Below are 18,901 nucleotides of genomic sequence, written 5' to 3' on the forward strand. Positions count from 1 at the left end.
ATCAGACAACAAAAAGAAATTAAAGGCATCCAAATCGGCAAAGAAGAAGTCAAACTATCACTCTTTGCAGATGATATGATACTATATGTGGAAAACCCAAAAGGCTCCACTCCAAAACTGCTAGAACTTATACAGGAATTCAGTAAAGTGTCAGGATATAAAGTCAATGCACAGAAATCAGTCGCATTTCTTTACACTAACAACAAGACAGAAGAAAGAGAAATTGAGGAGTCGGTCCCATTTACAATCGTACCCAAAACCATAAGATACCTAGAAATAAATCTAACCAAAGAGGCAAAGAATCTATACTCAGAAAACTATAAAGTACTCATGAAAGAAATTGAGGAAGACACAAAGAAATGGAAAAATATTCCATGCTCATGGATTGGAAGAACAAATATTGTGAAAATGTCTATTTTACCTAAAGCAATCTACGCATTTAATGCAATCCCTATCAAAATCCCATCCATTTTTTTTAAAGAAATAGAACAAATAATCCTAAAATTTATATGGAACCAGAAAAGACCTCGAATAGCCAAAGGAATATTGAAAAAGAAAGCCAAAGTCGGTGGTATCACAATTCCAGACTTCAAGCTCTATTACAAAGCTGTCATCATCAAGACAGTATGGTACTGGCACAAAAACAGACATATAGACCAATGGAACAGAATAGAGAGCCCAGAAATAGACCCTCAACTCTATGGTCAACTAATCTTTGACAAAGCAGGAAAGAATATCCAATGGAAAAAAGACAGCCTCTTCAACAAATGGTGCTGGGAAAATTGGACAGCCACATGCAGAAAAATGAAATTGGACTATTTCCTTACACCACACACGAAAATAGACTCAAAGTGGATGAAGGACCTCAATGTGCGAAAGGAATCTATCAAAATCCTTGAGGACAATGCAGGCAGCAACCTCTTTGACCTCCACCGCAGCAACTTCTTCCTAGGAACATCGCCAAAGGCAACAGAAGCAAGGGCAAAAATGAACTATTGGGATTTCATCAAGATCAAAAGCTTTTGCACAGCAAAAGAAACAGTTAACAAAACCAAAAGACAACTGACAGAATGGGAGAAGATATTTGCAAACGACATATCAGATAAAGGGCTCGTATCCAAAATCTATAAAGAGCTTATCAAACTCAATACCCAAAGAACAAATAATCCAGTCAAGAAATGGGCAGAGGACATGAAAAGACATTTCTGCAAGGAAGACATCCAGATGGCCAACAGACACATGAAAAAATGCTCCACATCACTTGGCATCAGGGAAATACAAATCAAAACCACAATGAGATACCACCTCACACCAGTCAGAATGGCTAAAATTAACAAGTCAAGAAATGACAGATGCTGGCGAGGATGCGGAGAGAGGGGAACCCTCCTACACTGTTGGTGGGAATGCAAGCTGGTGCAACCACTCTGGAAAACAGTGTGGAAGTTCCTCAAAAAACTGAAAATAGAGCTACCCTACGACCCAGCAATTGCACTCCTGGGTATATATCCTAAAGATACAAACGTGGTGCTCCGAAGGGGCACATGCACCCGAATGTTTATAGCAGCAATGTCCACAATAGCCAAACTGTGGAAAGCGCCTAGATGTCCATCAACAGATGAATGGATAAAGAAGATGTGGTATATATACACAATGGAATACTATGCAGCCATCAAAAGACATGAAATCTTGCCATTTGCGATGACGTGGATGGAACTAGAGGGTATCATGCTTAGCGAAATAAGTCAATCGGAGAAATATAACTATCATATGATCTCTTTGATATGAGGAAGTGGAGATGCAAGGTGGGGGGGTTTGGGGGGAGGTAGGAAAAGAAAAAATGAAAAGATGGGATTGGGAGGAAGACAAACCATAAAAGACTCAATCTCAAGAAACAGACTGAGGGTTGCGGGGGGGAAGGGGGATGGGAGAGGGTGGTGGGGAAATGGACATTGGGGAGGGTATGGGCTATGATGAGTGCTGTGAAATGTGTAAACCAGACGATTCACAGACCTGTACCCCTGGGGATAAAAATACATTATATGTTTATTAAAATAAAAAAATTAAAAAAAAAAAAACAAACAAACAAAAAAAAAAACCTCTGCCTTTGGCTCAGGTCATGATCTCAGGGTCCTGGGATCAAGCCCTGCATCGGGCTCTCTGCTCAGCAGGGAGCCTGCTTCCTCCTCTCTCTCTGCCTGCCTCTCTGCCTACTTGTGATCTCTGTCAAATAAATAAATAAAATCTTAAAAAAAAAAAAAAAGAATTTTAGCCTTTAACAATGTATTTTAAAAGTATTATTAGATTACTTGTGACTGGGTAATTCAACTCTCAAATGCCTAGCCTTTTTTTTAATTAAAAAAATTTTAATTGAAGTATAGTTAACATGCAATATTGTCTTAGTTTTCAGTATACAACGCATTGATTCAGCAATTCTATACATTACACAGTGCTCATCACAATAAATGCAGTCCCCATTTGTCACCATACAACATTATTACAGTATTATTGACTGTATTTCCCATGCTGTACTTTTCATCTCAGTGACTTACTTATTTTATAACTGGAAGTTTGTACCTCTTAATCCCCTTTATCTATTTACCCATCCTCCCACCCACTTTCCCTCTGGCAACCACCAGTTTATTTTCTGTCTTTAAGAGTCCATTTTGTTTGGTTGTTTGCTTTTCATTTTTTTTTTTTTTTTAGATTCCGCATGTAAGTGAAATCATATGGTATTTTGTCTTTCTTTGTCTGACTTAACTTCACTTAGCATACCGTTTAGGTCCATCTATGTTGTTGCAAATGGCGAGATATCATTCTTTTTTATGGCTGAGTAATATTCTAATATATATATGCATTAGATATATATGGATATGTGTTATATATTATATATATATTATTATATTATATAGTTTATATATATATGAATAAGTCACATATTCTTTATCAATTCATCCTTTGGTGGACACTTGGATTGTCTCCATATCTTGGCTAATGTAAAAAATGCTGCAATACACATATAGTACATACATCTTTTCAAATTAATGTTTTTGTTTTCTTTGGGTAAATACCCAGTAGTGGAAATATTGGATCATATGGTATTTCTATTTTTAATTTTTTGAGGAACATCCATATTGTTTCACAAAGTGACTGCACCAATTTATATTCCCACTAACAGTGCACAGCGTTTCCCTTTCTCCACATCCTTACCAACATCTGTTATTTTTTGTTTTTGATACTAACCATCTGACTTGTGTGAGGTGGTATTTATTTGTTTGTTTGTTTTTGGTGTGAGGTGATTTTGATTTGCGTTTCCCTGATGTTGAGCATCTTTTCACATAGGCTCCATATATGTCTTTTTTGGAAAAATGTCTGTTCAGGTCCTCTGTCCATTTTTAAATTGGATTGTTGTTTTTTTGGTGTTGAGTTGTGTAAGTTCTTTATATATTTTGGATATTAACCCCTTTTCAGATATATCTGGATACATATATATATATATATATATATATGTGTGTGTGTGTGTGTGTATGTATGTGTGTGTGTATATATATATATATACACACACATTTATGTATATCCATCTCACCTGCAACTATCTTCTTCCAGTCATTAAGTTGACTGTTTTGTGGATTGTTTTCCTTGCTGTGCAAAAGCTTTTTGTTTTGGTGCAGTCCCAATAGTTTATGTTTGCTTTTGTTGCTGTTGCCTCAGGAGGCATATCTGCAAGTATGTTGCTAAGGTTGATTTCCAAATGGTTACTGGCTCTGTTTTCTTCTGGAGTTTTAGGAATTCAGGTCTCATATTTAGGTCTTTGATCTATTTTGAATTTATTTTTGTGTATGTTGTACAAAAAGGGTCCAGTTTCATTCTCTTGCATGTAGCTGTCCAGTTTTCCCAGCACCATTTATTAAAAGACTGTCTTTCTCCATTGTATCTTCTTACCCCCTTTGTTATAGATTAATTAACCACATAGATATGGGTTTATTTCTGATCCTTCTCTCCTGTTCCATTGACCTGTGTGTCTTGTTTTTGTACCAGTACCATACTATTTTGATTACTTTAGCTTTGTAGTATTTTTAAGTCTGGGATTGTGATGCCTCCAGTTTTGTTCTTCTTTCTCAGGATTACTCTGGTTATTCAAGGTCTTTTGTGATTCCATGCAAATTTTAGGATTATTTGTTCTAGTTCTGGGGAAAATGCTATTGGTATTTTGGTAGGGATTGCAGTGCATCTGTAGATAGCTTTAGTATGGAGATTTTAATAATATTCTTCCAGTCCATGAGCATGTTTTATCTTTCTATCTGTTTGTGTCATCTTGATTTCATGAATGTCTTACAGTTTTCAAAATATAGGTCTTTCACCTCCCTGAAAAGTTTGTTCCTAGATATTTTATTATTTTTGGTGCAATTGTAAATAGGATTGTTACTTTCATTTCTCTTTCTGCTACTTTGTTATCAGTGTATAGAAATGCAACAGTTTTCTGCATATTAATTTTGTATCCTGCAACTTCACCAAATTCAGTATCAGTTCTAATGGTTTTTTGGTGGAGTCTTTAGGGTTTTCTATATATTGTATCATGTCATCTGCAAACAGTAACAATTTTACTTCTTCATTAGCAGGTTTTTTGGTGGTTGTTGTTGTTTTGTTTTGTTTTTTAAATGTAGGCTCCATGCCTAGTGTAGAATCCAGTGCAGGGCTTGCACTCGAGATCAAGACCTGATCTAAGATCAAGAGTCGGACACTTAATCAAGTGAGCCACCCAGGCACTCCACTTCCTTAGCAATATATGCCTTTTATTTCTTTTTCTTGCTTGATTGCTACAGCTAGGACTTCCAGTACTTTGTTGCATAAAGTGGTGAGAGTGAACATCCTTCCTTTGTTCCTGATCATAGAGGAACTTTTCAGTTTTACATCATTGAGTATGATGTTAACTGTAGATTTTTCATATATGACCTTTATTGTGTTGAGGTATATTCCCTCTAAACTCACTTTGTTGAGTGTTTTTTTCATGGATGGATGTTGTCAGTTGCTTTTTCTGCATATATGAAATGATCATATTGTTTTTATTCTTCCCCTTGTTAGTATGGTATATCACATTGATTGGTTTGTGAATATTGAACCATGTTTGAATCCCTGGAATAAATCTTGCTTGATTGTGGTGACTGATTTTTTTTAATGTATTGTTGTGTTGGGTTTGCTAGTATTTTGTTGAGGAGTCTTTGCCTCTGTGTTCAGCAGATATATCTGCGGTGTTTTTGTCTGATTTTGATATCAGGGTAATGCTGGTCTTGTAGAATGAATTTGGAAGCTTTTCTCCATCTTCTATCTTTTTGGAATAGTTTGAGGAGAATAGGTATTAACTGTTCTTTAAACGTTTGGTAGAATTCACCTGTGAGGCCATTAGGTACTGGACTTTTGTTTGTTGCTAGTTTTTCATTACCCGTTCAATTTTATTACTTGAAATTGGTCTGTTCAAATCTTCTGTTTCTTCCTGTTTCAGTTTTGGAAGAGTGTGTGTTTCTAGGATAGCCACTCTCGATTAGCATACTGACTAAAGCCATGTGGCCCCTGAATTTTCAGGACTGAAATTCATGTGGCTGAATTTTCTGCTCTCTGGTTTAGCTGGCACAGAGGATGTGCAACTGGTATTGTTTCTCCTTGTGAGGTTTGGGAACCTTGCTCTTCCTCCCTGACCAGGGGAGAAAGTTCATCCTTTTTAGATGAGAGCCTATTCCTCTCCCTTTTTCTCAGCTGTATCTTACTCACCGTTAGTGGTGAGGAGTTGTAATGAATTTCTCCATTTTTTCTTTTTAAGATTTTATTCATTTATTAGAGATAGTGAGAGAGATAGAGAGAGAGAGAGCACAAGCAGGGGGAGCGGCAGAGAGAGAGGAAGAAGCAGACTCCCTGCAGAGCAGGGAGCCCAGTGCAGGGCTAGATGCCAGGACCCTGGGATCATGACCTGAGCCAAAGGCAGACCCTTAACCGACTAAGCCACCCAGGTGCCCGACTTTCTCCTTTTTGGTTAGGAATGTCCTTTTATTCCCACCAGATATAGGGACAATAAGAGGCATTATGGCAGTTTGCTTTTATTTCCCTCATCCCTGTGGGTTGCTGTCTGTTGAAGGTGCACTCATTTAGGGGAGGAGCATTGGCTCCTAGTCCCATCTTTGGAACTAGAAAAATAGTCTAACCCATTCTGTGAGTTTTGTTTCAATCTGTTATAGTTGTATTTTTATTTTCCTAATGGGTGGCTTTTATATTTAAATTAGTAATATTTATGTTTTTATAATTGTTAGCCTTACTTCCATTGTTTTTTTTTTAATTAAAGATTGTATTTACTTATTTGACAGACAGAGATCACAAGTAGGCAGAGAGGCAGGCAAAGAGAGAGAGGGGGAAGCGGGCTCCCCGCTGAGCAGAGAGCCCGATGCGGGGCTCAATCCCAGGACCCTGGGACCACGACCTGAGCCGAAGGCAGAGGCTTTAACCCACTGAGCCACCCAGGTGCCCCCTTACTTCCATTCTTAAATGAATTACTTTCCATTAGTCTTTTCATTTTATACCATGCATTTTGGTTTCTTAATTGCCTTTTGTTCATTACCTCTCATGTCTTCTCATCTTCTGCTTCTGCATGAACTTTCTGGAATTTCTGACACTTTTGTTCTCTAACTTAAATACTAAGTTTAAAGATCTGTAAACATTCTTTAATCATAACTTTTTCTTCTTCCACATTCCTTGGTCTTCTGTTGCAGTTTTATTGGGAGCCTCAGTTGATAGACAACTCTACTTACCCATCACTCTGTACTTAGTTTCTTTTTCCCCCCCCCCTCACTCTACTTAGGATTTATGGCCATTCATTTCACTCACTTTTTTTTCTTTAAGATTTTATTTATGTTTTAGAGAGAGAGAGAGTGAGAGAGCACAAGCACAAGCGGGGTGGAGCAAGGGCAGAGGGAGAGGGAGAAGCAGACTCCTTTCTGAGCAGGGAGCCTGACACCAGGCTCGATCCCAGGGGATTACATCCTGAGCCAAAGGGAAATGCCCAATTGACTGAGCCACCCAGGTGCCCTTAACTTACTTCTGCTAATACCCTAATCCAGTGGTTTTCAGACTGTGGTCCAAGGATTTCTGGGGGTTGATGGTTAAAACCCTGGGAGCAGATTAGGTTACCTGTGAAGAGCTTGTGGATTGAGGATAGAGTTCTGGCTCAGCCCTGAAATCATAGGGAAGAATAATAGTGTGGTGTGTTTTGTTTTGTTTTTGTTTGTTTTAGAAGAATAATGTTTAAAGGGTATCAGGAAGAGGGAAGCTAGTGATCGAGACTGGGTGCATAATCAGAGGAGGAGGATGGTTGCTGATATAGGGGGGACTGCTCAGAGATCAGGTGAAACCGGGGGAGTGGAATTCAGCTGCTAGGTCTTGACGGATCACTGCGGGAGCACTTGGGTTGGGCAGCGGACCTGAAGGCAGATCTGTGATTGGAGGAGTGAGTGAGTGGTACCCTGCGCAAGTCTGCAAGTACAGGCTGTCCAGGGGAGGAGAGAAGAGGGTAGTTGTTAGAATCCTCAAACCTCTGCTTGTTTTATCTGCAGCTTCCCCGGCATCTAAGAGCCAGGATGTCATGTTGCAGAGCGGCAGGGGGCCTCTTGCCTGGCTCAGAGGCTCAGCTTGGGCACGCCTGGAGCTGGGACTTCCATTTCGTCTTGCTGTGGCTCTCATTTCCCTTTTATTCTCTACTCCATTTATGGTGTCATCCTCCTGTGAATTCTGTCTCCACTCTCCACATGTAACTCTATTCGAGGAACTTCCATCAGGAGGGAATATTTTTGTGCTTTTACCACCCATCTGCTTACCTACCTGCAGTGGAACTCAAATGTTCTGTCCTCTTCTGCTTTGGCTCCTCCTCCTTCTGACTAGGGATACATTTATCTCTAGCTCCTTACCTTGAACACATTGCTTTAGCACTTCTCCTTTTTCTTTCTTGCATTAGTAATTTTTCTTTCTACCTGATTATTATTGCAATTATGTGTGACTTTTCTCATCTTAAAAAAAAATCCCCTTCGTAGTTCCCCTCACATTTCTTTTGCTTTCCTTTCCTATAAAATTCCTGGAAAGAACTGTCGATGTACATTTTATTTTCAATTCTTCTTCTGTCTTAATTTACTTCAGTCAGGGTTTTATGTTCACTGCTTCAGAAAAACAGCTCTTGTCAAGGTCACTGATGACCTCCATGTTGCTAAATCCAGTTGTCAATTCTCAGCGCTCATCTTACTTGGCCTGTCAGCAGCATTTGACACGGCTGATAATTCCCTTTTCTTACATGAACTTTCTTCATTTGGCTTTCGGGACATCACAGTCTCTTGCTTGCCTCCTACCTGCTGACTGCTGCTTCTCAGTTAGCGCTTCCTGATTCCTTCTGTTAAGTTGACTTCTAAATATTTGAGAGGTTTGAGGCTTGGTTCTCAGACTTCTCTGGATGTAATCACTCCCTAGGATGGAAATCTTATCCGGTCTTAGGGCCTTAAATACCTATCTGATTACGTCCCCCCTGGTCCTCACCTTAGAAAAAAAGATCTAGCCAGGCTCTTTTCCTTGGATTGTACAGATTTTTATATCCAACAGTTTATCTGCCCTCTCTACCTCAGTGAATAAGAGGTATTTCACGTTCAGCGGTGTACCCTGTACTTTTTATCTCCCAAGCAAAATAACTACTCATAATCTTTCCTGCCTGAGAAAATGGCCACTTTCTCTTTCCAGTTTTGTAGGCCAAGCCTTATCCCTGCAAACCCTGTCAAGTCTGTTTTCATACCCAGAACTTGATAATTTTTGATATTTCTGCTACACAGGGCCAAGTGACCTCTCTTCTGGATGATTGCAGTACCCTCCTGGCTGGTCTGTCTGCTGCAGTCTGTGTCCCTTCTAAGTTACTTTCCACATTGTACCTACAGTGAGCCTTTTGCCCTCTGTCAGATCCTGTCACCCGTCTGCTCAGAGTCCCACCGTGCATTCTTACCTCACTCAGCGTAAAAAGGAACTCTTCACTGTTTGTGAGAACTGACACATAGTTCAAACTCCTGTGAGACCTCGTCTCTTCTCCCCTCTCGCTGTTTGAACACACCAGAGCTTTTCCTGTCTCAGACCCTTGGTGTGACTGTTCTCTGTGCACTGAGTATCCTCCCTCCGGATTTCTGCATGTCTTTCTCTTTCTTCTCCCACAAGTCCTTCTTCAGATACCACCGTAGTAGTGAGGTGTGCCCCCTCCCCTGCTCGTACTTCCTGTTCCCTTAGTCGTGCACCGGTTGTCACCTGCCTCGTCGTCGCCTGCTTATTGATCCACGGTTTTCTTAGTGGAATGTAAACTCAGTGAGTACAAGAGCTTTGTTTTGTTCACTGTTGTGTGCTCAGTTCTGAAAAGAGTGCCTGGTGTACAGGAAGCTCATGACAAGTAATTGTTGAATGAATCGAATTTCAGGTAGCTTCTGTCATAAATATTAATTCCTTTGGTCCTTCGATCCCTCTGACTTTAACCCTGTAAGTCGCCGAGTTCCGGCCAGTTGCCCTCTTTCCAGTGTTCTTGCAGCCCTACTCAGACGTCACCATTCCCTTGTACACAGTCTCCCCTGACCCTTAACATCTTCCTAGAAGACCCCCTCTGTTCACATTTCTTCACCGGTGATTGGTTTCCTTTTTGATCCATTTTCCCTACTCCAAAGGATTTTGGGAGAAAGTAGGGATGGTGTTAATATTCTCTTATCCATCTGGAGTTCTTAATGGGCTCCCAGCAGCAGGCCAATTTGATGCTTTTGACTCTTGGCTCCTTTTTGTTTTTGTTTTTTAAGATTTTATTTACTTATTTGACACAGACAGTGAGAGAGTGAATACAACCAGGGGAAGTGGGAGAGGGAGAAGCAGGCTTCTGCTGAGCGGGGAGCCTGATGCGGGCTAGATCCCAGAACTCCGGGATCATGACCTGAGCTGAAGGCAGACACTTAATGACCAAGCCACCCAGGTGCCCTCTTGGCTCCTTTTTGGTCACTGTCCTTATTGTCAGTTGTCACTTTCCCACTCCACTTGCATTGGAAGAATTGTGATATCATGAGACTCATGGTCTTCCTCTTCATTGTCCGTTTGTCATTTTGTGGATGACATTGTATAGTGCCGGTTCACACCCAGATCCAAGGTCATTTTCAGTCATGTGGACAACAGTCCTCCTTCAGAAATCCATGCGTAGGGGTGCTCCCTAGACTACCATCACTTGGAATTTTTTCATTTGAGGGTATTTTTACTTTGATCCATAGCCCTAGTAAGACTATTTCTAGCACACTTGGTCTTGGACTGTAATGAGATCTCCTATCCTTGACCCATCCTCTTTTGCCTGTCATCCCCATAAAATTAGATGGAATTTAATTTGAATTTAATATTAAAATTAAGTTTCTCATTCAACTGCTGTTTTTTTGATATGTGGTGTATTTATTGAATAATTATTCCCCTCTACATTGATTTGTGATGCCTCCTGTATGTAGAACTAACTTATATAATTTTTTGTATGATAGAATGTTTCATTTATCTGTCAAGTTTTGGTGCCATCACACTCTTTAATTGTTATTGAAGTTTTATAGTATGTTCGATATTTGGAAGGGATAGTAGCGTCTCATTGACTTTAGTTTTCAGAATTGTTGGTGTTGGTCTGGCTCTTTACACTTCCAAAATATCTAAAAATTTTTACTTTTTAATAGATCAAATCATTCTTGCCTATAAATACCAAAGGTGTATCTTCTATAATTTTAAAAAAGATATGCAACAAATGTAAGTGAATTGTTCATTTTATTTTTCAGATATGTTTCCTTCTTTTTGCCGTTCTCTACATTGTTTCCTATTTCATCATCAGAAGATACAAGAGAAAATCAGGCAAGTAGAAACACTGTAGTTAAAACTTAGATCATCATGCCAGGTGGTCTGTGATGTATGGGCTTCATACTGTGCCAGTATGGAGTGTATATATTCAGTATGGCCATGATTGAAGGACACAATAGCTTGGTACAGAGAGTAAACAGTAACCTTCAGGAATCTGACTGCTTGCAGGGTCATCATTCTCTTAGACCTGAACCCTTGTTTACCATTGTTCTAATGTCCAAGAGTCGTGTGGGGCTGCTCAGTATCTGGGAAGTTCTAGAGTTTATAAGGATATATGTGTTCTTGTGACTGGCTCTGAGTTTGAACAGCATACTTTCCATCCTTACTCTGACTACTAGACTATCTTTTCTTTCTCTAAAGTGATATAGAATTTAGAATCTCCATGATACCATTTAGTATCAATTGAGGATTCAATTTTATATTTTTCTTTTTATTATTTCATAAGTAATCTGTATACCAGAGGGACTACTAAATCTTTATTCCTTTTTTATTAAAAATTATTATTATTTTAAAAAGATTTTATTAATTTGAGAGAGAGAGAGAGAGAGAGACAGAGAGAACACAAGCAGGGGAAGAGGCAGAGGGAGAAATAGACTCCCCCTGAGCCAGGAGCCAAAAGCGGGGCTCAATCCCAGGACCTGGAGACCATGACCTGAGCTGAAGGCGAATGCCAACCATCTGAGCCACCCAGGCACCCTATTATTATTACTTTTGAAGATTTTATTTATTTTGAAGATTTATTATTTTTGAAGATTTTATTTTATTCTATTCACTGTATGACAGTGAATAAAATCTTCATATATGCGAGCATGTGCATGAGTGGGGGGAGGTGCGGAGGGAGAGGGACAAAGAGATTCTCTGCTGAGCAGGGAGCCTGGTGTGGGGCTTGATCCCAGGACCCTGGGATCATGACCTGAGCCGAAGGCAGGTGCTTGACTGACTGAATCACCCAGGCGTCCAATCCCTTCTTCTTTTTCTTTTTTTTTTTTAAATGAACTTTGTGCTAATTAAGTCAGTTTTTTGTGCCATGGTTTTGTAAGGATCTGAACAATGGCCTTACTGCCTTCTGTTAAATCTCAGCTCTTTTCTAGAAATCACAGGATTTTCTGCCTGTGGTGCTGCGCTTGCAGTAGGTACCATGTGAATACTTAAGGATTCCATATAATAGGAACTCTTCATGTTATAATAATAAAAAACTTGTTGGACTTTTGAAAGCAATTAGGAAATAGTACTTGCTCTAGTGTTTTAGTTTGGCTCTATGATTACACTAAAATACTTTTTGGAATCTATAATCTTTCAAAAATTTGAAGACCTGCAGATTCAACACAGTATCTTAGCTCTTTTTACACATGTTTTGGCATCAGGTTTTAATGATTAGAGACACAGAAGCAGGGGGAGAAAGAGAATTAATGAATATAAATCCATCATTTTAGGGGAAATTAGGGTATGATGAGCAGGAAAATTGGAGATGAGAGGATTGAGATGGTTTTTAAATATTTATTTATTTTGAGAGTGTGTGAGCATGTATGGGGGGCAGAGACAGAAGGGGAGAGAGAGTCCCAAGCAGACTCCCCTGACCCTTTGGCTGAGCATAGAGCCTGACTCAGGCCTGCTCCATGACCCTGAGACCGTGACCCTAGTGGAAGTCAAGAGCTGGATACCCAACAGACTGAGCTACGGGGACAACCCATTAGATGATTTTTAAAGTAATGGCAGCAGGGAGGGGTGATGAATACCTTGGATTTAGTAGAATTTAGGGAGAAGAACTGAAATTCATATGGAGCTATTAAAACATTCTTAAGTAGTTGATGGTTCATTGGGGGTATGCACAACAGTATAAAAATTAATTGTGACTGTCCTTTTGGTTGTAAAGCTATTTTGGCAGCCTGTAATTAAGGATGGAGATTGGAGTCAGAGAATGGCTCAAATGCACCATCGACATGGAAGCAGGTAGACTCTCATAATTACAGAGACCTAGAGAGAGAGAGCCTTTGAGGACAACCCCAGTTAGGTATTGAGGAGAAGGAGGGGTCAGGGGGTGTTGTGCAATATTCTTGTAATTGGATCACACTTTCTTTAGCTGGTAATTTATGTGGGAGGACAAAGAAAAGGCTAGCAGCCACGAGAGAGAGGGAGGTGAGTGAGCATTGGAGCAGAGGGCATCTGCTACTTGTAAAAGACATAAAACTTGGTACTTTCCTTCTGTAGATTGAACAATAATTATGAAGTATTGAGGCAGTGGTATCTAAATGGTTTAGACTGGTCCAAGAGCGTCTTTCTTATTACCAGTAATAATGACAGACTCAAAAATTGTAGAAAAGTACATGAGTTTTAAGATTCCGACTAATGATTTTATAATAAAGATTTTTGTTGGATATTATCAATTAAAAATTTTCATTCATTAGCAATTATAATTTTACTTATATTGTATGACAGTAAACTTGATAGTGGTCCTAAGGTTTTACTAAGTTTTATTTTCTTGCGCAATAAATATTTGGAAAATCTCAGTTTACATATGTTAGTTTTGTTAATCAGGATTTTGGTTAATCACAACACTCTTCTCTACCTACATTCTGTCATATGTAATTTAATAGGATTTAAATTTGGATCCATGCTGAAATAAATACAGTGCTTTTTGAAAATCAGTTCTTTTCAGTAATTCTTTAAGTTTCTATTTTTGTTTATATTTTCTAATAAATTAATGAAACATTTTGTTGAAGAATAAAAAAACTAATACCGTAACCATTTTTACAGATGAACAAGAAGATGAGGATGCCATAGTCAACAGGATTTCGTGTGTATTTTAAAATTCATTTTTTCTGTTTCTAATTTCGATGTCATAAATTCTTCAAATTTAATTTGTACCTTTGGGCATAAATGTGGGAAACAGTCACCTTTCTTATTGATATTAACCCTATCTTTAGAAATATATAAATATACAGTTGACTCTTAAACACCGTGAGAGTTAGGGACGCTGGCCCTGTGCAGTTGTAAATTGTGTATAATATTTAACTTCCCCAGAACTTAACTACTAATAGCCTACTATTGACTGGAAGTCTTACTGATAACATAAACAGTTGATTAACACATATTTTATATGTTATGTGTATTATATACTGCATTCCTACAATACAGTAGCTAGAGAAAAGAAAATCTTACTAAAATCATAAGGGAGAGAAAATACATTTACAGTACTGTAATTTTTTTAAAAAAAGATTTTATTTATTTATTTGACAGAGAGAAACACAGCAGAAGAGGGAGCACAAACAGGGGGAGTGGGAAAGAGAGAAGCAGGCTTCCTCTTCTGCCAAACAGGGAGCCCAATGTGGGGTTTGATCCTAGGACCCTATAATACTGTATTATATTTAGGGGTGCCTGGGTGGCTCAGTTGGTTAAGCGTCTGCTCTTGGCTCAGGTCATGATCCCTTGGTCCTGGGATGGAGTCCCACATCGGACTCCCTGCTCAGCTGGCAACCTGCTTTTCCCTCTGTTGCTCCCCCTGCTTTTTCATGCTCTCTCTCTTTCTGTCAAATAAGTAAAAATCTTTAATTAAAAAAAAAGTAGCTAGAGAAAAGAAGATCATAAGGGAGAGAAAGTCCTTTTACAGTACTACATATATTTTTTAAAAGATTTTACTTATTTGATAGAGATATAGCGAAAGAGGGAATACAAGCAGGGGGAGTGAGGGAGGGAGAAGCAGGCTTCCTGCCAAGCTGGGAGCCTGATGTGGGGCTCAAGCTGGGAGCCTGATGTGGGGCTTGATCCTAGGACCCTGGGATCATGACCTTAAGCCGAAGGCAGACACTTCATGACGGAGCCACCCAGGTGCCTCTATAATACTCTATTATATTTAATTTAAAAAATTCACTTATAAGCGGACCTGTGCATTTCTAAGCCATATTGTTCAAGGATCAACTGTACATGGAAAAATGAGGATTGATTGTCTCCTGTTAAAATTTGCTTCTTTGAGGAGCTGAAAATTTTACCTTCAGAGGTTTTAGCCAGGAAGTGGGCTTCTGGTGGGAAAGTTGCTGGGCCATAAGAAAGAAAACTCTGGGTTGTTTAATGGTCTCCTGAGAAGACTGTGACAGTCTTGGAATAAGGAACAGACATCTGTTGTAGCAGCTGAGCATCTACCTGCTGTGAGCAGGTGGACGGTCTGATGATTCTTTAGGTTCCCTATAGCTCTTTTTCTGCTTATTTATGCTGATATATGATTGTTCTGCCCTTTAAATTTTTTGAGGTGTCAAACTGGATGGGAAGCAATAAGTTTCTTTTTATCAGATTTTGCTTGACTAAAATTTGAAATCACACAGATACAACTACATTGGAGAGATTCTTATGCCAGGATTCTTTTTTATCGATACTTTGAAATTTATTTGGCATAGTCCTGAATTTATAGAAAAGTTAGAAATACAACAAAAAAAGAGCCTTTCTGCCCCAGAACTGTTTGAGAATTTGCCAACCTGGTTCTCCATTTCCTCAGGATACTTTTGTATATAATGCCTACAAACAGTGTGTCCTCCTGTGTATCTACCATACAACCATCAAAATAATGAAATTGAGGCTGTACCACTCATGCCCCATTCAGATTTACCAGTTGTCCCAGTCATGTCCTTTGTTGCGAAAGGACCCCGTTAAGAATCACAGGCTGCGGGATGCCTGGGTGGCTCAGTTGGGTAAGCGGCTGCCTTCGGCTCAGGTCACGACCCAGGGTCTTGGGATCGAGTCCCACATCGGGCTCCTTGCTCGGCAGGGAGCCTGCGTCTCCCTCTGCCTCTGCCTGCCTCTCTGTCTGCCTGTGCTCGCTCTCTCTGACAAATGAATAAATCAAATCTTAAAAAAAAAAAAAAAGAATCACACGCTGCTTGTAGTTGTCGGGTCCCTTTCGTTGCCTTCAGACTGAAACCCTTCTTCAGTGTTTTCTTGACTTCCCTGTCCTTGATGCTTCTGAAGACTGCAGGCCGGTTGTTCGGATTTGTGTCTTCATGCTTGGTATCAGATTATTCATTTTGTGCCTGGGGTGGGGCGGAGGTGAGGAAAGGGAGAAAGGCTGCCTGCACTTAACGCACACATACACAAATACTCTCACGTACTCTTACTCAGCCGTAAAAAGGAATAAGGTACTACAACGTGCAGGAACCTCAGAAACATCATGCTAAGTGGAAGAAGCCAGACCCGAAAGGTCGTTGAGTGTGTGATTCCATTTATGAGAAATAAACTAGTAAAGGTAAATCCATCCATGTCATATTGATGGTTACCAGGGACCAAGGGGAGGGCAGAATGGGGAACAACTCCTTAGTGAATACAAGGTTTTATTTTGGGGTGATGAAATGTTCTGGAACTAGAAAGTGGTGGTGTTTGCACAACACTGTGACTACACTAAATACCACTAGATTGTTCACTTTGAAATGGTTAATTTTATGTTATGTGAATTTCACTTAAATAAAAAAAATACTTTCAACTGAGAAGTGACTTGAATAGGGCTGATTTGATTCATAACTGAACAGTGAATTTAAATGGACCTTGCTTTACTAGGTTTGGTCATTTAAATTATTTTAAATGCCCTGGGGAAAACACCTGTAACTTTATATTGTGAATTCTTCTTGCTTTGTGGATTTAAAACTTAGGCCTATTACTTTATTTAAATTTATAGGATTAGGGGTTATAGTTTTATTTCAGACCATGACATTTATGAAAATTCTTCAGTGATTTATCATTTTTCTCTGCCTAATTTCCTGGTCTAGATAATTCACTTACCTCAGAAAGCTTCAGCAAATCACACACTGAATAAAGGGCAGATATAATTCCTTCCCAGTGAAATCCTCTAGGGATGAAGTAAGTACCTGTGAGATGTGTGCCACTCTCCTCTCTGTTTAGTCTGCGCTCCACTCTTGGTGGTACATTTCCATACATGCATTTGTGGATCAGTCACTTACGAACAGACCAGAACACAGCACTTAGGCTTTACCCTGCAATGCATTCTATGAAATGGTGGCTGTGCCTCGTTTCCTTCTGAGGAGGCTCAGGAGCCCTGACCTCCCCTTCTGCTTTCACCAGTTCTGCTGCCATCGCTGTTGCGGTGGGTCTGAGGGCTTTGGGTTCTCCTGGCGGGTGGTTCCTGCATCCCGTGAGTGGAGGCAGGCAGCTGGGGGAGCACTGACATTAAGGATGGGAGAGGGAGGAGGGGTGAGGGCACCTAGGAGAATCAGGACTAGTCTGTTCCCTTCCACCGCCTCCCAGTGACCCTTCCGGCTTTCACTGCTTTTTTCCCCCCTTGTGTGATAGAATGAGTGAGAATGGAAGAGGAAGGCAGATCTGGATTCAAACTCTGAACTCAAGATTAAGTTCAGGTCCGAAGAGATTGAGAAACAAACATTTGTTTTCTCTTTGTGTGAAGGAGAGCTGCCACTTACTCTGTCATGCTGTTGTGTGGATTAAGTTGCATCTGCAGAGTAATCCGGACTTGGTGCTGGGGCATTGTACGTGGGACTTCGGGGTTGCCTCTCTTCTCTCCACCATCTTTCCTTCCCTTGCCCCCTCCACCGAAGAGGAGGAAGCGGAGGAGAGTCCTGCTAACCGGGAGAAGAAAGGGAAAGGGCTTGACAGGTTCTTAAGTGCAGTGGTTGGCAGCACTCCGGGGTCTCCACAGCTGGCTCAGCACCCATGGCAAAATGGAAGGCCTGTTCCTCGGCCTCCTCACCTCCCGTTAGCCCTGCGCTTGCTTTCTCCTTTGCTCCTCTGTTCTGCTCTTCGCCTGTACCTGCTTGTGCCTCCAGATGAACTTTGCAACCAAAAACTACATTTTCTGCGAGCTACTGTTGGCTAGTTAGTTGATTTGAGAATGAAATCGGAATGCCTAACTGGTGAGACTTTTACGAGCCTTTGCAGGTGAGAGGAGGGTTTCCATTGCAGGAGGTGGTCCTAGCATGACGTATCAGAGCCCCGGGGGGGTGACCTGGTGTGGGCTCTCAGGGTCTGAGAGGAGGGAGGGAATTTTCCCTGCAGAGGGAAATCCCGGCGTGGAGTGTGAGCTTGGGGGTGATGAGGGGCACCCGCACGTGTTTAGGGGTGCTCTGTCACAGGGTGTCAGAGGTTGGGGAGGGCACCCATACAGGATGACAGAGCCCAAGTAGGCTGGTGTCCCTGGAGGGATGGCCTGGCATGGGTATCAGAAGTCAGTGGGGAGGGAGGTAGGGCAGTCCAGAATGGGGAGTCACCTAAGCAGGAGGGTGGCTCTGGATAGGGTAGGAGTGTCAGATCATTTCCAGGGGATTGGTCCATTGAAGGTGATGGGGGCCATTTGCAGTTACAGGAAGGGGAGAAAAATGAAGATGAACAGGGTTGTTGCATTGCGGTTGGACTTGCCAGTGGACGATCAGTGCGGCCTCATGGTTTTTGACACAAAGTTATCGCAGCAGATCTCGATGTAAAGGCGGGTGTAGGTAACTGTGTATATGTACCTGTATGCATAATGCGCACTTACAGTCCTTGCCCTGTCCGTTGGGAGCGTGACACCCCAGCGGCAGGGAGTATATTCAGCACCAGATCGGTATTTCTAAATACAATTTCCCACTAATAGGGACCCAGGCTCCTTGGGGGAGAAGCTGACTGCAGGGTAGGGGAGGGGAAGTTCCAGGCTCATTCTGTGCGTGTGGTACTGCCGGAGTGCAAGGAAGTGCCCCAAGAATGATGGGTACATGTCAAAAAGACCCAGAAGCCTCCGAGGGCTTTCCCACCAATCAGGGACAATCTCAGTGTCCGGAGAATGATTGTAGTGGACCCTACACAGAATAAAATAGAACAATCTTGAGTCCAAACTGATAGGAATCCGTAGATGAATAATCTTTCTTGGCAAGGAACAGGCTATTTTCCCTAGTTTCAAACTTAGCTTCCCACAAAATACTTATTAGTTAAAAGGGAAAAGAGTGATGTTAGAGTCAGAGAGCCCTGGCAGACACCATCCTGACCAGTGGTCATCGGAACG

The 18,901-nt window shown here is 40.8% G+C and overlaps 1 protein-coding gene across 1 annotated transcript in view; it reads left to right on the top strand.

The window, feature by feature from the left end:
- Nucleotides 1-18,901, top strand: part of LOC308337881 (ankyrin repeat domain-containing protein 26-like) — a 147,167-nt gene that overhangs the window by 32,120 nt on the left and 96,146 nt on the right. The window contains exons 2-3 of the mRNA XM_080831426.1: nt 10,836-10,908; nt 13,669-13,708. Coding sequence (XP_080687552.1) covers nt 10,836-10,908; nt 13,669-13,708 — 113 coding nt within the window. The remainder of the gene's footprint in view (nt 1-10,835; nt 10,909-13,668; nt 13,709-18,901) is intronic.

Source organism: Martes martes, assembly GCF_963455335.1.
Source record: "Martes martes genome assembly, contig: scaffold_57, whole genome shotgun sequence".
In the NCBI taxonomy this organism is placed as follows: domain Eukaryota; kingdom Metazoa; phylum Chordata; class Mammalia; order Carnivora; family Mustelidae; genus Martes; species Martes martes.